Raw genomic sequence first — 26,905 nt, 5'->3', positions numbered from 1 at the left:
TGTAAGCTATATTTCTGTGTAGGCAACGTTTAGATACATGTCCATATTGTTTATTGCAAATCCTGATTATAAAGTGCTTTATTAATTAAAAATACCATACTAATTTCTAGCACTATTCATAGGTACCCAGCATGTGCTGCTACGCCTAAAGGAAGCAGTGCTTTTTTGTCTTCCCAGGTGGGTTGATAGCTTGCAAGTATGTACAGCTCAGCAATGTCATCACATGAATGTCTCCTAAAATACTACCACTCTGTGGCTCATTTTTTTGCTTTTTTTCCATTGAGATATCTTATGGATATTCATCATCTTTCCTTCCTTTAAGACAGATATATAACACAGTATACCCTGAGGTATGACCAGAAGTGCATCTCACAACCCTCTATGCTCTTCTTAAAAGCATAATAATTTTTATGCTCAGTAATATCTTATTTCTCACAAATCAGCACATATAAATCCAAACCCACCACCTTTCCCTAAAGCAGGTGTTTTGTTTTTGGCACTTCCCATTCTGGCACCTGCTTCCTTCCTGGTCCCTTATTTGTAAGCAGAGTTGTTATCTGATAAGCCCATAGGTTAGAGTCATATCTCATTGGAGATGTAAAATAAATATACTTTATGTAGTAATGTGTTTATCTGGTCTTCTAAGTGACCCAGGCTTTGGACAGTAAGTGTCAATTAGTAAATCTAGCGATTTAATCTTTAACATTTCCTTTATGATCACTTCTTCATGTAATAGATGTCTAAGAATTTAATATTTTATGTTTTCTTTCATATTGTTTTCTTTCTAAATATATCCATGCAGGCCATTTTAGTTCAAATTCCAAATCTGACACTTACTATCCTTCTGAATGTGGACAGGATATCAAGCCTCTGGGATACTGTTTTCTTTCATAAAATGAAGCCATCGTCTGAGGGATATTGTGAGGAAAGAAAATATGTACCAACTATAATTATCAAAATCATTTTTGGACATGTGAGAAAATATATTTCAAATTTAAAATATGTTTTACAATAGCTGGTGACCTAAAAATGGTTACATTAATCATGATTCCACATTCTTTCATTGTGTGTGGTGTATAGATAATTAAAGACCCCTGGCATTTAACATCAAAGCTATGGCCACCATTGTGCTGGTGGTATTGTATTAGAACCTGGTCATTGAGTCTCTACCAGGCTTGGCTTCCCTACTAGCGACAAGCCTGTATGGACTTTACAATATCCATAAGCTGGGACTTCAAGGTATTCTTTGTCAGCCTCCCAATAGGCATGTGCTGGAATAATTCTCCTTCTTCTCTTCTTCTTCTTGATCTTCATCTTCTTCGTCTTCGTCTTCTTCTTCTTCTTCTTCGTCTTCCTCTTCCTCTTCCTCCTCTTCCTCCTCCTCCTCCTCCTCCTCCTCCTCCTCCTTCTACCTTTTCTTCCTCTGCTTCTTTTTTGTCTTTGATAATCTAGGGATGATATTCTATCTAACTAGTAAATACTTGGATTGTATTTTATGAGGAAAGTTTAAGTATGACTTCAGTCTGTATACCAGCCAACCTCTTACTAAGTACTACAATAGTTTGCTGTAGACATTGACTAAGTACCTATTTTATGCTAAGTATTCATATGGAGATGTAAGACGGTATGAGTTAGTAATTGGTTGTGAGAAGTTTAGAATACTCACTAGAATAAGCTTAAAGAGAGCAATCTACAACGTAAGAGTCTCCAGCTAGATATGTCTAAGAGTTTTGTTGGCTCAGAAGTTTCCCACTGCTTTTGCCCTGGGGTGCCTCTAAATTTGCCTTATGTTGACCATTAGTATTTCATAACAATTAAGCTAACATTGCAACTGTTGAGTTTACCAACATCTTTCACCATTTCCCTGGCTCTCAGTGTTTCCTTAAATGCTAGAATGAATCATCTTTCACCTTTTTATTTAATTTCTAGTTTTCTCTCTTTAGAGAGAGAATGCATTTATGTGATTGTTACAGAAACTGAAATTTAACATATAATCTAAAGAGCCTATTGAAGTATTAACTTCTACTTTAGTTATTTTTATTATTACTTTCATCAGTAGGGAAGGCAGAAGGGTTTCACAAAACTACCACCACCACCAACAACCTCACAATTTAAAGTCTATAGAACCATAGAGCACACTAACATAATTTATTGTTTCTACTCATATTAATCATGAGAGTGAAAGCTATAATTAATTCTTAGGTGTTCACTCCACTTCAATCTTATATTTACTCCTCTCTGAGGACCTTGAGAATTGAAAGGACTTGCATTAATTTCTAGAGTGTGACAAAAATCTGATGATTGGACTTGATTAGACTTGTTACACACAGCAGGAAGGAGTAGAAAGGCTGATGTATCCCTTTTACTGAGCATGAAAAGCCAATTCAGAGAAGTTAGAGTTGGAAACTGAAATGTTAGTTAGTAGGATTGTCTTGAGCCTCAGCCCTCTTGATAAGAGGATACAGTTATTTACGCAGATGTTGTACTGAGCTATTGGAGCTCAGATATGTCCAGTTTCTCCTGTTAATCCTGTTTGCCCTTCTAGATTTTCTTCTATGCTTTTCCTCTCCCTATCCATCTTTTTTCTTGCTTTTTCTCTTCTAATATATTTAAGTTTCTTTCTAGGAAACTTCAGAAGTTAAGATCGGGCAGAACATTTATCCACAAGAAACACAGATTATTGAAAGAGAAAGATCAATATTTAATACAGTATCATTATAGGATTATATCTGACACTACATTGGTATGTGACATGTTGCCTTTTCTGGAAGACTGTAAAATTCTAGAGAGGCTCTGAGAATCCAGGGAGTTGGATTTGAGTAACGAGAAGCTTTGGGTTTTTTTTCAAGGTGTTTAATTTAAAAGATAACACTTTTCTGATGCTGGCTGTGGTCTTTACTCCAGAAGCAGAAGTCATACAGGTCCTGGAGAAAGCTTTTCTGTCCTTCCTATGCAGCTAATTTATTGTGAACCTTCTATGCCAAGTCTAACCCTTCTTTTGCAACTCACAGGCAAATGCTGAGAAAGTCTGTAGTCTGTATGAGAGGCGCTTGAATGAAGCAAACACAAAACTGGATGAAGTGACTCAGTTAGCAAATGATCTGACAGCACAGAAGACAAAGCTGCAGAGTGAGAGTGGTGAGTAGGTGTGTTGCTGCCTCCTCTGGGAATAATTCTCCAACCTGAGAGACTCAGACATACAGCTAAAGATCAGTTCTTTTAGGGTTCCCTTTTTTGTCTGGGAAAGGCTCATCGTCCTGGTTTTGATATTATGCATCTTTTCTGGCATTCTCTAAATATAAATAGTATTTGTGTGGGAGTCCTTGGGATAGTCCTGAAAGACAATAAGCAGTAATGGCAGTCACTGAGAAAGACCATAATTAATTTACCTTATGAAATCTTTCCCTAGGTGAGTTCTTTAAAAGACTGGAAGAAAAGGAGACCCTGATAAGCCAACTTTCCAGGGAAAAGAGCAACTGCACTCGGCAAGTCGAAGAACTGAGGGCGCAGCTGGACGAGGAGAGTAGGGTAATGTGGCAATCATGTCTCCTCAGTCACATGGTATATGTTTAAGAAACAAAACAAAGAGAAGAAAAGTAGTGCTTGGCTGGTGAGACTCAGTGTTTTCTCTTGAAAAGGAAAAAGGGGAAAACACTCAGGATGTAGTGGGGAAGTGGCATGTTGGTCTTTGTTAGTGCCAGTAGGACCTCTGATAACTGAAGAATTTTCCATATTATTAAAATTACATCTGTAGTTTGTCAGATTTAGGTCAAGAAAGGTGTGTGCTTGGACCATGCTTCTTACTTGAACTGAAGATCCTCAAGGCTTAAGCATTTAATCATCCACCACCAAATGGTACATTTCCAGGGAGTTTCACTATATGGATGTGTAAAAATTTACTTCTGTTCATTCTCTGTCCATTTCTACCTCTCTTCTGGTTTACTTTTGAGGTTTGGTGATTTTCTGTTGTGATAAAGTTTGATTCTTTAAAAAAATATCTTTGTATACTTACATACAATTGAGATTTATTATACATATGCAACACATCATTTTTTTTCCCGGGGAGAAGTAAAGAATCATCTATCTACCATAGATAGAGAGGGTACTTCAGAACCTCTGAGAATCTGGTGCCTGTTATCTTCATCTTTCTCAAGACGGGTGAGATGCTGCAGAAAAACTCATCGTACCCCTACCCCTTCAACCTGGATGCTTATGAAATTCTCACAACTTGAATATTTTTATTCAATGATATTTTGTAAATCTCTAATGTTTTCTTCATATTTCTGTGCTCATTCTCTCAATAACATTTGGTGTTGCTGCTCCTCATTCACCATGGAGATACGTGGCAGAGGATGCCGTTAGCTCCTCCATGAGCTCCCAGACAGGCTCTTGTCTAAGATGGTGCTTGTTTTGTTCTTCAACTTTGCCAAAATGACCCAAGGGTACTGATGGAAACCTTAGTCTCTTCAGGAGCTTATTTCCTGGGGATGGTGCCATTTTGTTAGACATACAACCATCTAAATGGTAGAAATGTTCACTAAAATCAGCTCCATTGTCCAATAAATACAGAAAGTACTATAACACTATAGTTATCTAAAGGTAAACATAAGGATTTTATTTTTCTGATCAGTAAAATGAAAGTGATAGAGTAAATCTTACACTTTCTGGCTTGAACAACATCTGACGGATGTATTGTTAAATATAAATCATAGTACCTAAATGACAATGAACAGTACTTTAGTGTTTCTCAGTATATGCCAGGCATTTCTGGTACTGAAATTCATGTAGTCAGGCTGTCATTTCTTTAAATACACATTTCTTTCCTGTCTTAGTGACAAGTTAGACATTCTGTCCGTTTTGTCTTTTTCCAATCTTTCCTTCTATTACCTGACTGGATTTAAGTTCAACTTGAATTTTACAGTGTTGGCTTTACTTGAAAAGAGTATATCACTTCCAAAGACTGCATTGCTAGTGGTAAAATGTGTATGTGTGTGTCTTTTATAGTCTCAGAGTGCCCTTGCCCATGCTCTGCAGTCAACCAAGCATGACAATGACCTTCTACGAGAGCAGTATGAAGAAGAACAAGAAATCAAGGCTGAGCTGCACCGGGCTCTCTCCAAAGGCAACAAGGAAACAGTACAGTGGAGAACGAAGTATGAACACGATGTTATGCAGAGAACTGAAGACTTGGAAGAAGCCAAGTGAGTAGGTCAAGGTTGTGTTCAACCAGGAACTGGTCACATACAGGGGAATGAGCGGAACAGCAATGTTTCCTCATGTTGTCTGTTTAACAACTCCTTCATGAGTTCTTTAATAAGCCCAAGACAAAAGCTGAAACAGTTACTTCTGGCAAGAAGCATATAGTATAGAAAAGCTAAAATATCATAATATAGGTTATTGAGACTATAAAAGGGTCATAGAGAAAGAAAAATGTTCTTTCTAGGAGCATAATAAAAATATTTCTAGAAGATTGGGACTATGAGTTATGCTTTAAAAATTGGGCCACTAGCACTTGTTGCTGGGGACCAGCTCCAGCAGAGTACAGGACCCAAGTAGGATGTATGTAGCAGGTGACTCAGAAAGGATTGCTCCAGGTAGCAGTTTGAATCTTTCCTGAGCTTCTGAGAATGTATTATCTGTGTCTGTACTGGAGAGACAAATCACAGGGACTGAAGCTGCTTTCCCAGGGCCACAGGGTTCATTTATATTTCTTACAGCAGTAATTATAACATTTCCTATTTGCATTGCAAAGAGTGTCTAGTACATAGCTATTCAAGGAGAATGAAACAAAACATTTCTTAAATGGTTATAGCCTAAAGTTCAAATGGTCACATATTCTGTGCCAGCTAGACGCATTTTAGCTAAGCCAGGGAGGGAAGGCTTTAATCTCGCTCTCCCCACCCCCACCAGTCAGAGCTTTTCGGTTACAGGTGCTAAACTGAAGTCTGAGAAAAAGTTAACCTTTGACATTTGATTTTAATAAGTAAAACAAATACTCAACAAGCAGAAATATAACCTATCTTAAGTCTTTTCATTTCTTCTTTCCTTTGTAGTTCTCATATATGTCTTTCCATATGCTCTTTAATTTCACTCCACCATTGAATGTAAGGAGAGTGTTTTAGGGCCTCCAAAGCTTCTTTATACATTTGTTTTACTAAGGGTAACTTTTCTTCAGCTCTTCTACAATTCTATTGGGGCAGGTAGTCCTGTGTACTAAGCCTTTCTTTGAAGCTAGAAATTTATGCAAGCCATATCCCTTTATTTTTGTACCAAATCTTAGTCTCTCCAAAGTTACTATTCCTATTATAATATTCTCCTGTAAGATGTAGTAAGACTTCTAATGACTAATCTAGCTTCCCTGATATTTGGCTTCCTAAAATTTTTGGCATATTATCTATTTCTATAAACTTACTCATACTGACATTATCACTACAAGGTAGTAGAAAATGGTCCCACGTTTATTTGTGGGTTCTTATACATCCATAATCTTGGCCTCTGTTTCAGCCTGCATGGGAGCAAGGCAAAGACTTCCTGCTTAATGGTTTCATTAATTAAGTTTAGTTTGGATCCATGTATTATTTCCTGTTTTATTTCTCTCCCCGCCTTGTGATTTTATTTTAAAAAAGGGCAAAAGTAAGGCAAATAAGAAACACCAAAAATAGTTGTATAGATGATTTTATCCAAAACCAGCATAGTCCAGGCATCTGTCTGGTGAGAGTCAGAACTTTGTCATGCAGCCTCATGTGCATGTAGATGAATGGTTTTGCCATCTTGTAATCATACACTTTATTTGGTACAACAAATAACTAATTTTACATATGTATGTGTATCCATCATGGGAGGCACTGGGTCTTAATATCAGACTGGGATATAATGTGAAGCATTTTGTAGAGATGGGACAACTGAAAACCTGTTAACATTTATTATCACAATTGTTATTTGTCTTGTGGGACAAAGGTCCCTTTAAAAGAATTTATTCTTGGAACACCCCTAAAGTTAGACTATCAGGTTTATATCGTTTTATATATTATCAGGTTTCAATAGTTTTGAAAGGTATTCTAAAAATCTTTAGGAGTTGGGAGACCAGCCAGTCCAAAATCCAGCACAAAAGAGTGCTTATTGGCTTATGGATTAAGTAACTGCATGTGTTTGAGAGAAATCATAAAATTGACTCTCCAGCTTACAACCATTAAAGGTTTACTTTAAAGAACATGATTTGATAGCTTGGCAAAGATCCAAGAATAATCAATACAATTCTTTTTTGCTTCAACCAGAAATCCTGTTCAGTTCCTCACCTGAACTGTGAGCACACTTATAGAATAGCTGTTATGCTGTCTCCCAGAAGGGAACCTAATAATCCACCTCTATCCACCATAGCTCAAGAAGGGCTTAGGAATGACAGGTACTAAAACTACTCACAGTAGGTGTTTATAAAATCCTGGACCCCAGAGAAGTGGAGAGTTGACCGGGAACTCCTCTTTATACCCAAATCTGTCATTCACTTCTTGATAGTGATTGAAGATTCCAGTTGAAAGTTTCTACTCATCATCATAGCTGATAGCTGCTTCTTTGGGTGCTAGATAGAAAGGAAGGAAAGAATGTGGATAATGCATCTGATCAGATGTATTTGCTATAATTAGTTTTATAGTAGGTGATGGACAAAGAAAAAAATAGTGGGTAACATGGTAATATTTGAATGGTTTTGTTTTTACATTATTTGAATATTATATAAATATACCTTTTCTCCAAATCACCTCAGGAAGGCAAGCAGTTACAGAGAAATGAAAAGTCCTAGGAGTAAAAGATCCTCTCTTCTGAGTCCATTTTCTGGTTCTGCTCTGAGAATAACATCTTTAATTTCTTATTCTCTCATATCTCTTTTTATAATGTAGGCAGTTGAGAATGCACATGCTGTTGGCAAGTTACAAAGGCACAAAACAGTAATAGTTTCTTTTAAATATACAACAGATTATCAATAAAATGAAACAATCAGATCAATGTGTCCAGTTTGCTCTGGGCTTTCTCAGATGTTATATTAAATATCTCCAGTGTTTCTTAAAACTCTCAGTCCTGACAAAACCAACATAGTTTCCAAACCAGAGCAATTTTCCAGTGCCAATCACCATAGGCATAATTAAAATATATATATGATGATTTTAGCAGCCTACTTTTTTTGGCTGGTGTAAGTGCCAGAATTTCCTATATGAAAGTGCATCAAAGTGTTACATGATGAAACCAGTGGATATGGAAGGAGTAGAGCTCATGGCCTTCCAGATAACAAGAACAGTCTGGATTGCTTTAGGATGCCACACACAGGAAGCCACATCATGCTGCTTTGGGGCTAGTTGTCTGGTACGTCTGATTTATTGAAGTCCTTTCTCATATAGCCACAGTGGGGCCAATGCTCATTTGTTTCGTGAAAGAAAATCTACTCATTTCATGAAGGAAAATCTACTCATTTTAATGAAGGCATCTAGTGGTACTGCTGTATTTCTGCAGGACATGTAGATGAAGATGTAGTCCATACATTAGACTTCCTAAGAGTTCTGTATCACATGAACAGAGGAGGTATGCTTAGCACATCACTCTAACATACAAGGTGCTAGAGGGGAGGTTAAAACAGTGAGACCTGCTAAAGGACCACTGTCGTCGAGTAGATCTGGGATGAATGCAAATTTGGGGTTCGAGATGCTGAGGAAGTCACAGAGAAGGAGGAATTGTAAGAACTGGAAAGCAAGTGATAACAGGAAGAGGCTGAGCAGGAGAGAACAATAGAGTTCTCTGGAAGAAACATCCAAGGATCGCTTTAGGGACTCTTCCAACATGTGTAAGTATTTGTAAGCAGCTTGCTGTTGGTAAGGTATTCAAAACAAACTTGCTTCTCCTATTTCTTATCAAATATCAGTAATATTTTATTAGCCATGAAAGTGTTAAGATAAGCAGATATTTCTTAATAGGAGTTCAAAGAGAGCCCAAATTTCAGATCCAGGCTGGTAAGGGAAGGTAAGTAACATTCATGTCGACACAGAAGTCACAGGCTGGGCATCAGTACGAAGCTGGCTTTGTGGACCAGACGCTTTGATGCTTGAGCTACCTTTACAGAATGCCCTGTGTTGGTCTCAGTCACTGAACCCTTTGACTTTCTCCTCAGGAAGAAGCTGGCGGTTCGATTGCAGGAGGCTGCAGAAGCCATGAACGTGTCCAATGCCAAGAATGCCTCCTTGGAGAGGGCCAGGAACAGGCTCCAGCTGGAGCTGGGGGATGCCCTGTCTGACCTGGGGAAGGCTCGCTCTGTGGCAGTGGCACTGGGGCAGAAACAGCAGCACTCTGACAAGGCTCTGGCTGCCTGGAAGCAGAAGCTGGAAGAGGCCCAGGAGCTGCTGCAGGCCTCTCAGAAGGAGGCTCGGGCCCTCAGCTCTGAGGTCCTCACGCTCAGGCAAGCCTGTGAGGAGAGCACCGAGGCCCAGGAGACCCTGAAGAGGCAAAACCAGGACCTTCAGGGTACTGTCAGCTGGGCTCACAGCCAAAGCAAGACACGGGTTTGGGGAGAGTCTGGTTTCAGGGCAAAGCTGTCTTCCTGGGGTGGAGAGCCTTAGCGTTTTCATGTTCTCATCCAGTATTAAAACTTTCAAAGTCTGAATATTTCATTCTGAAAAAAAAATACTGCAGTTGTTATTTGTATTGAATTAATTCTAAAGGTAATATTAAGACCACCCCTTTGATCTACTTCCTTACTATAAAGAAACCACTCTCAAGAATATATTCATTTCCACAGCCTTATTGCGATTTTCCACATACATATTCATAGGAATATATTGCCCAAATTATACATTTTCTGTACCATTTAACTTTCACATATCAATATATTTTGAATATTTAAAAAAATTCCGTAACCCATGCTATATGTTGGGTTCTCTTACATCCATTTATTCATAGTTCAACTGTGAGATTAGCCTTCATTTTAATGTCCTCATCTGCAAAATACAAGGTTAAGTTACTTTTCTGATTTACAGTTCATAAGTTATAGATCTGGGACTTGAGCCCAACCATCTGGGCTCCTGTCTGTGCATACTTTACTGAGCTATGCTACTGTCCTATGCACCTTGTGGTTCTTTGCATGCCAAGCCTTGGAGATGTGCTACATTGTTAAAAAAAGAAACTGCATATTACTTCATAAGTATAACTCACACCTAGTTAACTACATCTCATTAATTTTAAACCTGATTATACACAATTCTGAATAATTATATACTATATATTCCTACACATGTATTTATGCATATTTAAAATATTTCAATTGGATAGATCTCTAGAAGTGAAATTGATGAGTTGAGAAAATAGATTTAAACTTCTTGGTATATTGCCCAAAAGCAAATTAAAGTGACTGCCAAGTTATTTTAAAGCCTACAGTGATATGCAGGAAAACCCTGAAGTGCCCTGGATGCAAATGCGTTACTCATGGAGGCATGAGTGAGTCTTCTTGGTTGCCTTATGCAGTCCATGATTATTAACTCACTGATTGGGCTGTGCTGGATCAGTGGCCCCAAAGCTCAGCCATGTTCCACCTAGGAACAGCCAGTAGCACCTACCATAGAGCTCTCAATTCAGTGGATCTGGGGTAAAGCTTATGAATTTTCACTTTTCATAAATCCTCGAGGCCAATGGATTCCATGTGTGGCCTGGGATGCAGATTACATACTTTCGGGCTTTTGTTTTAAAGCTCTTAAGATGATCATACAGTTTAATCAGAGTTGAGAACCTGCTTTGAGTTTTTTCCCAGTAGAAAAGGATTATAATTCATACGATCTTCTACCTAATTTTTTGCAAGAATTTTGGAATCCTTTAAATCACTATTCCATAATAATTTCAACCACATACGTAATGTATTTTAATCATATACATCCAGTGTTATCCCCTCTATTATCTCCCTCCTTCTGTTGAAGCTTCTATTTTCTGCAACAAGTTTGTCTCTTACATTCCTGCCTTTGTAGTTGTTGTTGCTAATAGGCTGAGTTTAGTTAATGAAGCTCCCACGAGCATGGACTGGACATTTACTGGACCATGGGCATAAAACCAATGTTCTATGCTCAAGGAAAATGATTCCTTATTCCCTAGTAGCCATTAACTGCTTACAGATGGCCAGGGCAAGTGGGGCCTTAGCAACTCCTCCCCCATCCATGGCGGGCAGTCCCAGTCTTGTGTATGTCTTGTGGCAGGTAACCACAGCTGATGTAATTTCATGAGTGTGACATCAATGTATGTTCAAGAGAAAGTATTTACAACACTCTGCCTATCCTCAGGCTCTTGTATTTTTTCTGCATCCTCTTCTGCCATGTTCCCTGGGACTTGAAGTTAACAATAACAGGTATCTAGTGCAGGGTAGAATGTTCAACAGTCACTTACTGTTAGCATTTAAGCCAGCCATCTCTGGATAAACTGCTGCCCACTGCAAAGAGAAACATATCTGACCAAGGCTTGCAAGTAGCACTACGTTGAGAGTTTAAACATCAGTATTGATGAGGCAACCTTATAGCAAGTCCTTTAGCAAAGCAGCAGGATTAGCTTTCTCACTTGAGCCTGTGATTGTTCCAACAGTAGACTTGTGACCAAGGTCATAGTACCAGGTATGAATTTCCTATTGTAGATTGAGCCTTAAATCAAATCAACAAATGTTGAGTTACCCCCATAACAGTCATGCCTCTGTTGTGCCAGTGAGTGTATTTTGCCTAGAAGGTCAGTATTGGATCATGCAGACTTCACACTGAGAACATTGTTACCCACTCCCCCGCCCCCGCCGCCGCAAGAATTCTATATAGCACCTTCTTGAAACTTCCAGCCCATTTCCAGCTTGCTTCTCTATTTCCTGCAACTGGAGTGTATAATGGCTGAAGAAATAGGGATTTACAGTTCAGTTATGGTAGTTAGTAAAGACATGTCAACAGCCTGTGTTTTAAGGGGGACTGTCCCCAACAACATCGTATAAAGATATATTTCACACCTGGCACTGAGACTGACCTATTTTATCTTAGTCTAGGACTGAGAACCAGAGGAACAGGTGAGCTGTTGAGTTCTCTCCTGGGCTTGGTAAATCCCCAAGTTTCTTAGCTATACAGCATAACAGTTAGGGCCTAGAGCCTCCCTCTGTGTAAAGTGTCAGACCCAACTACAAGATAGTGTCAGGTAGTGGAGGGTTCCTCACTGCTGACCTAATTTGTGTCCATTAAAATCTAACCAGAACTTTCAAGTGCCTGAGTGACAGCCATTGTCTTCCCAGAGTCTCTTCTGCTTTTCTTACTGTTGTAGATGATATCCTGGTATATGTTTAAGTGTTCTGTTCCAATGTTGAGTGGTGGCTGGTACAATGGCAGCCAGTGGTGTTGACATTAAAACTTGCCCACTAAAGTGCAGGGATTCCTGGTGTGTGTGTATGTAAGGAATACACTAAGGAAGTGTTTCCTTTTTTCCCTTATTCCAAATAATTTTCTCTGTGGATGAGGGTTAGTTTTCCCAGGGAGTTGACAAGGGCAACATAGTCCCAGTAAAAAGGAATTGTGTGTGAGAGTGGGTTTCCACTAACATACCTGATCTTCCTTCTTTCAGAACAGATCTGTAGTCTCACAAGCCAGGTGAGAGAAGGGATCAAGAATTTGGCTGAAGTGGAAAAGGCCAAGAAATTGATGGAACAAGAGAAGACTGAAGTCCAAGTGAGGCTGGAAGAGACAGAGGTAGATTGCCAGGGAGGGCGAAGCTCTCAGAGTGCAAAGCAGATCTGCCATCATTAAAAATGGCCACCACAGTGCAGCACTTACTCGGGTGTTCAGTATATGCTATGTATCATGCCACAGGCTTCAATCACCCCAGCAAACCCTTGTCTCCATTTTACAAAGGAAACAGGATGAGAGAGCAAGATAATCGCCTATAAACACAAGTTCTCCAGTCATAGGGCAGACGATCATGATGCGTTTATTTACTTTATCCCTAGCCTACACACTCATAGAACATGCACATGAACATCTAGGGGCTTGTTAGACTTTGAGAATATCTTCCCTGACCCCAATTTTATTGAATCAAAATCTGCATTTAAACCAAGTCCCTTGGAATTTCCTGGGATATTAACATGGAAATACATTTGATGGAAGATTGTTGGCCCATAGGTTACTCAGTAAACATTTATCCAAAGTTGGAAGTTTAAATGCATTTGTATACATGCCTTCTTAAAACAGTCTGTTAAATGTACCCTCCCCCTCCCCACAAATCTGTTGGTGAGAGGAGACTCCACGTGGAATTCTCAGACATTCCATCCTTGTAAGGTCATTTGTGTGCAGAGTTCTTGACAGGGATGTTTTCTGCATTCTGGAAACATCTCATGCTTTATCCCTAGACATGGACTAGGTGATTGACAGGGCCACTGAGAAGATCTGATGTTAAAGAAGATGATGTGTCCGGAAAAGGAAGTCACCTTTCCAGAGTCACTAGGTGGTCAATTAGTCATGAGCTCTAGAGAGACTCTTTGCTCTCAACTGCGTTTCATCTGGAAGCAGCCCCTGAATGTCTATCTGGACGCATTGAAATACACATACCCTTCCCGTGGAGGAGATGAGTTTTGAAAGATGTGGTAGACTGCTTTAGGTGGGGCCTCTTGGGGAGTATGGTAATAGAAAATTATGCTGTGAGAACTTCTCCATCCAAGCACTTACTGTTAGAACTGCCTCACCTCTCCATCTCTATAAGAAACTGGCAAGGCAGAGGTACCACACGTCTGTGTGTGCCTTTGAAATAAAGTACTCTCAATTCACTTATTGCTCCTTCATGCATAAACATTTCAGGAGAATCTCTTCATTTTATTGACATTTTACCCCTTCAGTTGGCAGTGATACTCCTTGGGAAGGCTGGTTTGTGCAAAGTTGAGAACTTCGTTTTATTTACTTGTCTTTGTGTCTCTGGCTACTCTAGCTGGGAACTTTATAAAGCCACCACGTTAAATACAAGAAATGATCTTTACTAAATATGCATTATATATTTAAACATTATAGCAACAAAATATGTTTTGGGAGCAGTTTTAGTTTTGTGTAATATATTGGGATAGTTGTATTTTAAATGAACTAGCAACAGCATCAGAGCTCTATTGAGGCCATAACACTTGTACCGTTCACTACCACTAGATGGCAGTATACCTCACTATCTGGTCGAGATGCAACTTAGCCTCACAAATGCTTCATCGCTTTCCACGTGTATTTGTTAACTTCAGATTATTTCTTTTGGGGACTGTGGCTTTATGAAAAACTCAATAATCTCTCCAGAGCCATACGACTGAATTGATTTGAGGTTTCCTGTGATGATCACTTTCTCGGTGCATTCTAGAGGGAGAGTTTCCCCTCAAAGAAACTACCATTCCCTCTGCAGAGACTGGTATGGAGCATTTGCGTTCGACTTATGTCTGTCAGGATTGAGAGAGGAGCTAAGGAGGCCTTCTTAAAATCCCCAACAGCTTATTTTTGTTGTCATCGTCGTCGCTGTTTGACTGTGACTACTCAGTTCACTCTGCAGCAGATAAAAAAACACTCCTCAGGGAAGGTGCAAAACTATCCCTCAGTCTGGATTGTCCAGACTTGGCTGGCAGGCAGCTTGCAGTGCAACGTATGCTGCTACATATTCTTCAGGTATTTTGTCGTTTGCTTGATTGCCCTGCTTTGATACATATTTTCCTCAGAAAAGGCTTTGCAGATTTCTACCAAATTTCCACTTTTAAAATTGAATGACCCTTTGAGAGCATTCTTGGAAATAAAGCGTCAGACCTTTATCATTTGAGTACTCAGTCCCAGAAGACCTTCCTACCCATTAATATTCCCTTTTATAGTAATAATAATAATTATGATTAAGCTGCTTGCTTTCAGAATACTTCCCAGGAGTCCAAAATCAGCAATGACTCTGAGCAGGTGACAGCCCCTTCCTTATTCTAGCCTTGAAGCTTTTATCCACTCACCTCAAAAGATGGATTGAATGAAAAATACCTAAGAATACTCTCAGCAATTAAATATCAAATACAGTGACAGAGCATACTGAAATTTTTCTATTTAAAAATGCTTCAGCATTTTCGTTTTTAAGATATATATATATATATTTCCCTTAGTAGTACCGAGAATAGAACACAAGCCCTCATTTATGCCAGGCAAAAACTTTATGATTGAGCTATTTCTCTGGTCTAGCCATAGGCTACTATTCAAAGAGCAAACAATGTCAGAGGTAGATACGAAATGATGAATGAAAGCCATCGCTTGTCCTAGTCTAACCGCAGGGGCCCGACTTGAACCTAGATTTCATCCAGTGACTCTAAAGACAACTGCATTCGGGATATAGCTTTTAAGGGAAGAAAATACAATTTTTGTTCAGAAAGAGACTTCCTTGGGTGCTTTCTGTTACAGGAAGCTCTGGAACGGAATGAAAGCAAGATCCTTCGTTTCCAGTTGGAACTCTCAGAAGCTAAGGCAGAGCTGGAAAGAAAGCTGTCGGAGAAAGAGGAAGAAGCAGAGAGGTTGAGGTATTTAGGATTATGTTGCTGAACAACAGCCATATATGTCCAAGTCCCAGAATGAACAGAAGTCATTGTAGGGTTGCTTTGATGACCCCTGCCAGAACATGACCAAGGACACTCAGTGTAACCTGACATTAGGATTCCCGCTAAGTGCACCACTGTTTTATATACAGCCATTGCCTGCTCTTGCCATTTTTATGTTCTCCAGTGTGGGGAGGACTGTATTTGGTAGAGATAACCTGTGGTGTGTGGGTCTGTTTCTATCAAGTCCCATTCTGGGGCAGTTAGGAAACTGATATGCTGAACCGTAGAAGAAAGGTCAGACTGTTAGATCCTGTGCTTTTAAGCTAATGTTGGACCCTAGAGAGAGAAAGCCTGTCCCTGTGATGAAAGCAGAGCCAATAAAAAGCAAGGCTGTTTGTTGAGACAGTTTCACCTGCCAGGTCGCTGATGACACAGGATTTCCCGGTGCTGAACCTTTTCTTCCTGGCTGACAACTCTACTGCTTGGATTTTCAGGGAAGGGAAAAATGGCCCCACATGCCAGAAGGTGATAGGGGTGATCAGGAATCTGATGCTGGCAAGTTATTTTTAGTCTACAGATCTACAATAAACACAGTTAAGGATGACTAAATTATCTCTCTGACTCTTCTATTCCCCTAACTCAAGAGGACCTCTGAACCTCCCTAATGCTGCAACCCTGTAATACATGAACTTCATGCTGTAGTAACTCCCAACCATAAAATTATTTTCATTGCTACCTTATAACTGTAATTTTGCTATGGTTATAAAATGTAGCATTAATGTCTGTTTTCCGATGGTCTTAGGTGACCCTTGTGAAAGGGAAGCTTGACCCCCAAAGAGGTCGTGAGCCACAGGTTTTAAGAACCACTGCCTTAACCAAAGCCATAAGTCTGCAAAGAAGATAATATTCTAGAACACGGCTCAACTGGCCATGTGTTTTCAGTGTCTTTGTTAAACTAACAAAACAAGCCAATGCCATGTTAATGGGGTCTGTTGAACTAGGCTTTCCCCCATAGCTTGTTTTCCATGCAAACTTCCAGATGGTCAATATTTAGTGGGGATTTGGAGCCAAGTTCATCCTTCTGTGTGCTCCGAGTTAACTCAACCCTTATTCACAAGCATTTTTCTGGAAATGGCTGTGGTGAAGAAATCTGATGTGCTTATGAGTATCTGAAATAATTCTTTAGAAAAGGGGAAACAAATAAAACTCTAATATTTGTGCTATTTCTGTACAAAATGAACAAAAACGAACATATCCTTTTGTAGTTTTTTTTAAAAGAAAGGTTGACTTCAGGTAACGTCAATCCTCAGCTATAAATAAACCCAGTGAGGAAAATGAATCCGCAGAGAGTCTGTGTCGCATCAGGTACATCTGAATGTCGGAGAACAGTTCCCCAATTATAATCATCAGTGCAAAGGAAGTCAGAGATCCAAACAGCTAAGGTTAAGAGGAGAGAGCTGAAGGGAACATGAGCTGTGATTGGGCTGGAAAAGGAAGGGGCGGCTGAGGCTCTGGCACGAGCTCAGTGTACGCTGTAGCTGATGACTCACAGTGGCTATAATCGGTACATCCAGAAAGGACAGATGAGCATCTCACAGAACAGTGCGCACCCCACCCCAGACACTCTCTGCTCTGCGGGACTGCGGATTGTAGCAAATGCCTTGCCCTAATCTGGTGATTCAGTCTGAATCCATGTTTGGAAGGAATTGGAGAATACAAGGGAAAATGTACCCCAAACATAAATTCCAGGCAATGAAGACTGATGAGTGTAACTTTTACACCTCATAAAAATATTATCTGAGGGCAGGATGATGTTGAAGACCCTATGTTAACATGAGTCATGTACATTACCACAAAAACTGAAGATGTCTATTAAAAGAAAATAGAAGAGGCCAAGAAGGCAAAAGAGAAGGCAAGGATTTTATAACCTAGCACTTGCGGGACTCTCCCTATGTATTCGCTGCTGTTGAGTGTTCTGTCGGTCTGGTGAGGAATTCTGAGAGAGACCCAGAGAGAGAGAGGCCCATTGGTGAGGGAAAGTTCAAGCAGCTGGCCTGAGAGATATTTACTTCTAACAAATATTTGAGTTCTCAGTGTTGGCAGGATGCTTTGTGTAGTGTTGTAGTCTGGACTTCCAAACTCAAGGATGATTTGGATCGTTGTTTTATGTCTTATTTTCTAAGGTAGAAATAATTCAGTTCTTAAAAAGTTCCATTTTCTTGGTAACATTATTAGAATAATTAGCCTTTAAGAAAATTATGATAATCTAAACACAGATACAATCGCCAAGATATTAAAACCACTGAGTTTCCTCAAGGATAATACTTTTTCATTCATTTGTTTATTTTTAACTTTTAAATTTATTTTTGAGAATTTCATACATGACTATTGTATTTACATAACTTCTATCCCCTTTTCCTCTTCAAATTCTTCCAATTTACTCCAAATTCCCTCTTAATTCATGACTACCACCACCTTTTCCTTTTCCTTATCACCATCACCATCACCATCACCATCACCATCACCATCACCATCACCATCATCATCATTGCCAGAGGAGGGTATTGAATCCTCTGGAGCTGAAGATACAGGAAGTTGTTAGCTGCCCAATATTGGGTTCTGGGAACCAAACTTGAGTCCTCTGAAAAAGAAGTAAATGCTCATAAACCGTTGATCCATCTGTTTAGCCATCAGTTTTTTCTCTTTCTCTCTTTCTTCCTTCCTTCCTTCCTTCCTCTCTCTCTCTTTCTTTCTTCCTCTTCCTTCTCCTCCTCCTCTTCTTCTTCTCCCCTCCCTCCCTCTCTCTCTCTCTCTCTCTCTCTCTCTCTCTCTCTCTCTCTCTATGCTTGAGGCTTTGTTTGACCCTGTTGAGTGACGTTGACTGTGTTATAGCTATCCTTAGGCCATTGTCATTGCCGCTATCCTTAAACCGTAGAACTTTCTGCTGCTCATTAACATGTATGAAATTTTGCAGGTAGCTACAGGAAAGCTAGCATTTCAAACACTCAGTTTGCTGAAACAAAGTGTATTTCTGGATAGACGATTGATGGCAGGCCACAGTGGCTTCAGTGTTCTGGGTAGGGAGTGTTCCTGAAGCCAAACAGGGAGTTCCCTCATGGGAAACCAGAGAAGCTTCCTCATGATTTAAGTGACAGAGAGTATACCTGTTCCTTCATTAGTTTGCAATGGGTGCTGTCAAAACAAAACCCTACAAACAAAAATCCCACAGACTGGCTGATTTATACAATATAAATTCATGTTTTCACAATCTGGACACTATAGATCACAGATTGTAATGTAAACAAGCAAGTTTTCCCTAAGGCCTCTATCCTCAGCTTGAAGGCAGATGGCTGCTCTAGTTCCACATGGTATTTCTTCTGTGAGTATATATTGCTGTTGTCTTCTTATGTCTCTGTGCTAGTGGATTAGGGCCCTTCCCCAGCAGCTTCATTTTATTTGCATTGCTTCTTTAAAGACACTTACATAGGTCTTTAAAGCCTCATCTCCAAGTACAGTATTGTATTTCTGGGGCTTAAGGCTTTAGCATTATAATTTGGAGGCTACCCACATTATCTTTATATGTCTACAAGCTGATAGAACTCTAATCTGTGAGGTGTACACACAGTGCCTAGGAATATGCACTAAAAGTAAGACAGAAGACCAGCTTTAACACTAGGCTATGAAGTAAAAGTTACTTTGCATATTTTCTACAAGTATTTCTGAGGCTCTTCCTTCCACAATGAAATATGGCCATATGAACTGGAGTGCCCTCCCTTGGAACCACTCGCAAACCCAGACATTACTCTACTAAGAGCGGTGCTCTTCTGATTGACAGTAGAGGTCTGGACACACTCCATGGCAACTTGGTGTGGAATCTAATTCTGACCCATAACAAACACATGTCGCCGTTTGTTGTTACAGCCTCTATAAGGATAAAAAAGGTAAATCTCAACATGACCATAGACCATTAGGAAATCTAGCTCAATATCTGGGCTTTTAAAAACTCACCCTCAGTATCTCTTTTCTGCTATGTTTAGACATTTATTTTGTTTTAACATTTGGAAGTAGTTTAAATATTATGATTATCTAAAAAACATATTCTTCCTCTGTAGACAGCCCAGGAAATCTAGAGTTTACAGTCCTTGACTTGTCTTGGTTAGGATTGTTATTGCTGTGATAGAACACCATGACCAATGCAACTTGGAGAAGAAAAGATTAATTTCACTATGTCCATCACTGGAGGAAGTGGGGGTAGGAACTCATGACAGGGATTAGAGACAAAGCTATGGAGGAATACTACTTACTAGCTTTCTCCTCCCGGCTTTCTCAGCCTGCTTTCGTATCCCACTCAGAACCACTAGCCAAGGTTGGCATCAACAGCGAGCAGTGCCCTCTCATATCAACTGTCAATAATAAAAGAAAATGTCTCACAGCTTGCCCACAGGTCAATCTGGTGGGGGCATTATCTCAGTTGAGGTTCTCTCTTCTGAAACGATTCTACCTTGTGTCAAGCTGACATAAAACTACCCAGAACCATCCTTTAATGAATCTTAGAAAAAGCTAACACAGAAAACTTGAAATGATTCTAGTGTTTTCATGGTTCTATGTTGAATCTAACCTAGAAACTTTATTAGTCTGTTCTAATGAGAATAGACTCATTAATCTAATGTCAACTTTTCTCTGTTTATAAAATGAAAAACCTTTAGACTCATATTTTTTAATGTCTGAGAATTATTTTTTATTTTAATATGTTTTCCATAACTTGAAAATAAGAGGTAACTGCTCTTAATTTGGATATGTGACATTCACCCCAAATGTTACTCTGAAATCAGGGGGAAGCATCAGCAGGCTGTGGGCTCCCTGCAGTCTAGTCTGGATTCGGAAGCGTCAAGCAGAATTGAGGCCACCAAGCTGAGGAAGAAGATGGAAGGGGACCTCAAGGAGCTGGAGATTCAGCTTTGCGCAGCCAACCGGCAAGTGTCACAAACGACCAGAGCCTTGGGTCAGCTTCAGGGTCAAATGAAGGTACTTTCAAACAATACTAAAGAACAAAGATAGGCATAAACTAAGTGACAGAATCTGTTACGCAGTGAAAGAGAAAACCACAAATTTCACCCTTCCAGAGACCTGGAGCATGCTTACCTGAAAATAAATGAAGCCAGAGAATCATGCACGCATGGGACACATCTGATTTTGTGAGCAGGCCATTAAATAGGACAAAGGAATGGACAGAGTCTAGGCAGCTATCTATTTCCATGACATCATTTGGGGTATGTCAGAATGAGAGTTCATAGCCTCCTCTTGGTGGACACAGTAGGTTGGGTAGCATTATTTGAGGCTGACCGCAGGGTCCTTTTTTTAGTTAAACAGACTTCCTTGAAAGTAAATTCTCTCCTGCACTAAAGAAGATTGTGTTTGTATAACCTAAGGTCCAGCCTAAGCCATCAGACTAGAAGAAATATGACAGAAGTTAAGGACAAACTAAGGAGAAACAACAGGCTCCTTAGTGAACCATGCAATACACAGCCCCAAAGCTCTACCCCCCAGGACAATTGTTTGGATATTCTGCTGATCCTGCCTGCTCTCTGACATCTAGCACAGAGAGTTTAGCTTCCTGGCTTTCTCTATATCCCAGTCCTACTGGCAGCTGCTGAGATCAACAGCTTCCTGCCCTGTTGCTCAAGACACTTTACTTTCAGTAAACTATCCTAGAGCTGCCTCTTGGGGCCACTTAGAAAATCTTCTATCTATGTGATTAAGAACTTGAAAACTTGTCTTTGAATGGTGGTTCTCCATGTTAGTAATTGAACTCAGAGGTATCCATGCCCCAGGCCCATGTCTTGTCTTGTAGGACCTTCAACAACAGCTGGATGATAGCATTTACCAGAACAAAGACCTGAAGGAACAGGTGGCTCTGGCTGAGCAGCGCAATATTCTTCTTCAGTCTGAACTTGAAGAGCTGAGGTCCTTGCAAGAGCAGACAGAGCGTGGGAGAAAGCTGGCAGAAAAAGAGCTCCTAGAAGCCACAGAAAGAATCAATCTTTTCCATACCCAGGTAAGACCCTTTAATTTTCTCCGTCATCGGAGTCAACTGGTGGAAAGAAGCAGTTGCCAACCCTGAGTCAGCTAGGATAGGTATGATGATCATGTCAACTCTTATCTGTGGCACGAGGCAATGAAAGCTGTGTAATCAAGTTCACACATTTCTTTCAAAGCATTAGGTTTTCAGAGTATATGTAACAAAGTGCCACCAACTGATGTCTTTAAACAAATTTATCTCTTCAGAGAACTGAGTGCTAGTCATCTAAAATCAAGGTATTATAAGAGCTATGCTTCCTCTGAAACCAACAGAAGACTTAGCTCATTTTAGTTTCTGCGGGGTTTCCTGACACTCTCCCTATCAATACTCTGTTTCAATTCCTTGTTCTCACACGGTACAGTGAACTAAAGAACAAAGATAGGCATAAACTAAGTGACAGAATCTGTTACGCAGTGAAAGAGAAAACCACAAATTTCACCATTCCAGAGACCTGGAGCATGCTTACCTGAAAATAAATGAAGCCACAGAATCATGCATGCATGGGACACATCTGATTTTGTGAGCAGGCCATGAAATAGGAAAAAAATGGGCAGAGTCTTGGTAGCTATCTACTTCCAAGACACCATTTGGGGTATGTCTGCTTGCTCTTTTTTTCTTGTGAGTATGTCTCTGTTTGGATTCATCCTTTATATACAGATACATCATATGGTATTATGGCCCACCTTAGTGACCTAATATTAACCTGATTAACTCATTTAAAGCCTTATTTTCAAATAAGGTTATATTTTGTAAAACTCTGGCTAAGGGGTTCAATACAAGCTTTTGTGGGCATGGAGGGAGTGTGGTGCAATTGTGACACTAAGTTTCTGCTTGAAGAATAGACTGTCAGGGCATCCTCAGCCAGGATGGCAGAGGACCAATGAACATTTCTTATTGATCTAAAAGTATTTGCTGGCCCCTTATTTCCTTGTTCTCTTTCAGAGACTTGCTTCTCAGCACCTAGAATCTCTAATATCCCAAAGGGCTTCTGTCAATATTCTGGGTTCTCCTGTAAGCTTATGTAAGTGAGAATTACCAGGATTCCTATATTATTCCTTGATCACTGGATTACTTAATCATTTGGTCAATAACACGGACAAATTGCCTAAAGCAACTGTGTCAAGCACCAAGCATTTTTAAGGCCCATGCTATAGCTTAGATAAACAATACTCAATATGATAGATAATGTCCTTACTTCTCTGAAAGGTAAATAACCACACTGTACTATTATGAGTACCATATGGAACACACGACACTGAAGAATGCCCTCAGTGGTCCTAGATAATGTCAGACAGGCACAATAATTTTCTTCCTAGTCATGAAAGATGTGGGAGAAATGGGACAAGGTGGTAGAGAGAAAAATTTAAAAAGTGGATGGAAACAGTGACTTTGGTGACTGTTGAGAAGGGTAGATTAAAGCAGGTGTGGACAGACCACCATTCTGGGGAATGCCGAAAACGTCTTGGGTCATTTTAGTTGCTGCATTGACTCAGAAATGCCACTGGCATTTTGTGGGCAGGGTCTAGAGACCTCCTTTGAAATATCATATGATCCCTATCACAAAAGTATTATATTATTCCCACATCTTGGAATCAATGTTCCCAGAAGGTCAGTGTTAGTAGTGTCCTCAAGGTGTTACAATTAGTCCATGTCTACAGTGAGTTTATGCAATGACATAATTTCTCTGGGTGCCATGGTTCAAGAGCAAATATGTTGGAGAGTATGCATAATTACTAGCAGGTTAACTAATTTCAACACTTGACTTTGAGAGTCTTGGTCAGTGTAGAGCGCTTGACTCAAGTATACAAAGCCTAGAATTTAACCCAGCTGCAATAGAAAACAAAAACAAAAACAAAAACAGCAAACACATCATGTTTTTTCTCCCTTAAGAAGGTTTATCTCAATAATAAAATGTGACATATCGGATCATTCTTTTGAAATTGTATTATCCATTGTCTGCCACGAATAGTAACAAATGGTGACAAGCCATTTGATACGCACGTCATAACTGATAATGTACTGTGTCCCATTGTGAAAAGGACTGAGGGAGGTAGGGGAGAGGAAAAGAAGAGAGAAAAGGGGAGGGGAAGGGGAAGAAGAGAACACAAAGACAACACTAGGATATGGTTTTGAGGGAGGACACATGAAGCAGTGTATTCTATTGTGTTGCTTAGTTTTTGTAAATTGACATAAACCAAAGTCACCTAAAAAGAGATTGCCTCCTTCTGATTGGCCTGTAGGCTAGGCTGTGGGGCATTTTCTTGATTAATGATTCGTGTGGTCCTTCATACTGAGAGAGCTCCTATAGAGTGAGCACCCATAACACACTCCAGGAATACACACGTCATTCCCCTGGACCACATGGAAGGCAATGGAAATCCTGCAGAGCACAGGGCCTGCCTCTTCCCAGGATGGGGAGAGTCATTCTTGATGATGCTGGTGCAGTGCAGGCAGAACCTGTGAGGCTGGGATGCCTTCTTTCTCTGCTCAAGGCTCACTCTGCCCCGAGAAAGTCTCTAAGCAGAAGGAAGGGAAAGGGTAGTGTGAAAGGATGAATTGAAAGGAGAAACAAAAAGTGGGAAGCCTGTGCTTTTTATACACGCTCTTTGTGCTAAGGGTTCACATGCTCACAAAAGCTGTACTTCAAACACAGGGCAGATGCTGCAGAGGGGAGCTCGGCCTCCAGTGCAACAGTCAGGAAGGAACTGGGGCAGCGTGGCTTCCTTTAATAGAGTTCGAGGGACTGTGGCTGAGCTTTCTACAATCTGCTATACCACCACCACCACCTCATCTTCCTCTTCCTCCTCCTTTTGTTCCCTCCTCCTTGTCCTCATTCTTTTCCTTCTCACTGCAGAGTATGAAGGAAGGCAGGTAGGCAAAGAGGAGCAGCCAGTTTTCCTCCTGCAGTAGAGTGCTGGAATCTATTATTCCTCAACCTATCTCCACGTAGCTGCAAGTGACTCCAAGTTCTGCTCTAGGAAACTTGTTTCTGTCACATTTAAAAAGGCAGAAAAACATTCCTCAATAAGTTAAACACTACATCCATGTTCTGTGATGTTTCAAATCCTCCTTCTGATTCAGGCATCCATCTCTTTTCTCCTGGGCGTCTAAATGAAACCCCTTTGTCTGATCTGCCTTTTGTGCCCAAGTCACCACCCAGAGGTGGAGATCTTGCTTAATTGTATATAGTGGACTATGCTCAATAACTCCTACTCAGAGCTGCTTGCCTGTGCTTTGCTGGCTTCAGGTTGCCTAACTGTAATGCTCTCCTTCCTTAGAACACAAGCCTCCTCAGCCAGAAGAGGAAACTGGAGGCTGATGCTGCTCAGGTGCAGAAGGAAGCTGGAGAGATGTTGCAGGCGTGTCAGAAGGCGGAAGAGAAGGCCAAGAAGGCAGCTGCTGAGGTGGGTCTGTTGACTGTCTGCCCACTTCTGGCCCACTTCACTATAGCAACAAAGCTCACTATAGCTCACTATAGCCCAAAGGCAGGGCCTGCTGCAGCCCAAATGGATTCTATTGATCCCCTATACAATCAGGAGGAAGTTAGCTGACCTTGCGGTTTCCCCATTATCCAGAACATTTAGGCCAATTGGCAGTTTTCTTCTAACCCATCTTGAAAATGAGAAGGGATGATTGAATAGCTAAAAGCAAAATCCTGTGAAAAAAAAGGTCTTCTTAGGTTAGCTATTTTTCAATTGTGAATCAATATAGCTGGTATTTAGAAATAATTCTTCCTGTGCTTCCTTACAAATTTCCATTTCTCTTTAGTATGTAATGGCTTTATGATGCTGCTGCTGATGGTGGTGGTGGTGGTGGTGATGATGATGATGATGACGACGATGATGATCTGAAAAGAGTAGTTAAGCTACTTACAGTTTACAGTCCATACTACCTCTGGTGTAGCAAAATCACATGGGAAAGAAAGTGTTTCAGGCTGGTGAACCGTATTTATTTGTGAACTGAAAATTGTTGGTGGTGTTACTTTTCCTAGATGGGACTAAGTGTAGTGCTAGCTGCCAAACTCAACAAGAAAAGCCCCCCAAAATGTGCACGCTCCCTGCACCCTCTGTGAGCAGATGCTATGTTTCCATTAAAACACATAACAAATGAACAGCACAATTGAGAAAAAGCTATTAATGGAGAAAAGTGAAGTTTGTGTGCTTAGGGCCCAGAGCCAGAAGTTTCAGGGCTTAGTCAATGGGCCTGAGCATGATTTCAGCCTCTGCTTACCCTCTGAGGGCTTTTCTGCAGTCTATCAAATGTGTGGCTATATGCAGCGTCCTAACCCTGCTTTATGTCAGGAAGGTAATTCTCTTGCTTAGGAAGTTGTGAGAACCAAAGAGACAGAACTTTCTGATCGATTTTACATCAATAATTATATTAATGCTACTACTTTTCAGAAAAGTTAATGATTGTCCAGTTGGTTTATGTGTTCAAACAATGGGTGCATAGCTGATGGTGCTGTTTGGGATGCTGGGAACCCTTAGGAAGTGAGTCCTAGATGGAATAAGTGAGATATTGGGAGATTTCCTGGACAATCTTGTTTCTTCCTGACTACCAAAGTGATGTAACCACCCTTTGGGAGTTCTTAATCTCATCAATTCACAGACTTTTAAAATGGACTCAAATGAAAGCAAGAAGAACACTTTTATTAGAGATTGAAAGGAAAGCTCCAGGGCAGGCTAGCTGTTAATGTCAACTCCCACCCAGGGGAGGAGAATGGAAGATGGATGGAAAAAGGCCTGCCATCTAAACTGCCATGGAGGCCCAACACATGACAGACAAGGGAGGCACTAGAGAAAGAGTTAGAAAGCCCAAGATTTTGAACAAATGTTAAGGAAAGTGTGCAGAGAAAAAAACTATAGAAAGAAGAAAAGGGAAAACGACACTTTTCTGAGCTGTTCAGAAAAATGAGCAGATGTATGAGTTTGCATGGCTATTGTGTAGTAAGTTACTGCCTAGGAACTCCCTACTTTCCTAGAGGTTCTGGGGAGAAAAGTATGGTATCTGATTAAAGAGAAAATTATCCTATCTTTGCATTCTTCATCATGACTAAGATAAACCTTCCATCTTAAGGGTTCTTTTCTTAACCAATGACTAATCTCATCCAGACAGAATGTTGAGTCTTTGCTCAGGTTAGAGTCTTGACCAAAAGGGTCCTTTAACTCTTGTCTAACACTGTCACAACTGCAAGTCGTTCCTGCCACCATGTCTTCTCAACATGTGGGCCTGTTTCCCCTGAACTATGAGCCATAATAAATTCTCCATCC

At 40.3% G+C, this 26,905-nt stretch overlaps 1 protein-coding gene across 1 annotated transcript in view; it reads left to right on the top strand.

The window, feature by feature from the left end:
• The window catches only part of Myh15 (myosin heavy chain 15), a 138,908-nt gene that overhangs the window by 88,096 nt on the left and 23,907 nt on the right, over window positions 1–26,905 (top strand). Inside the window, exons 28-36 of the mRNA XM_028755586.1 lie at window positions 3,012–3,138; window positions 3,410–3,528; window positions 5,005–5,201; window positions 9,152–9,501; window positions 12,601–12,725; window positions 15,423–15,538; window positions 20,389–20,581; window positions 21,408–21,611; window positions 24,914–25,039. Of these exons, the coding sequence (XP_028611419.1) occupies window positions 3,012–3,138; window positions 3,410–3,528; window positions 5,005–5,201; window positions 9,152–9,501; window positions 12,601–12,725; window positions 15,423–15,538; window positions 20,389–20,581; window positions 21,408–21,611; window positions 24,914–25,039 (1,557 nt within the window). The remainder of the gene's footprint in view (window positions 1–3,011; window positions 3,139–3,409; window positions 3,529–5,004; window positions 5,202–9,151; window positions 9,502–12,600; window positions 12,726–15,422; window positions 15,539–20,388; window positions 20,582–21,407; window positions 21,612–24,913; window positions 25,040–26,905) is intronic.

The sequence above is a fragment of the Grammomys surdaster genome, unplaced genomic scaffold (genome assembly GCF_004785775.1).
Source record: "Grammomys surdaster isolate TR1022 unplaced genomic scaffold, NIH_TR_1.0 126066, whole genome shotgun sequence".
Taxonomy (NCBI): Eukaryota; Metazoa; Chordata; class Mammalia; order Rodentia; family Muridae; genus Grammomys; species Grammomys surdaster.
Note: the sequence above shows the minus strand (reverse complement) of the source record. Positions and strands in the feature narration are given on the sequence as shown.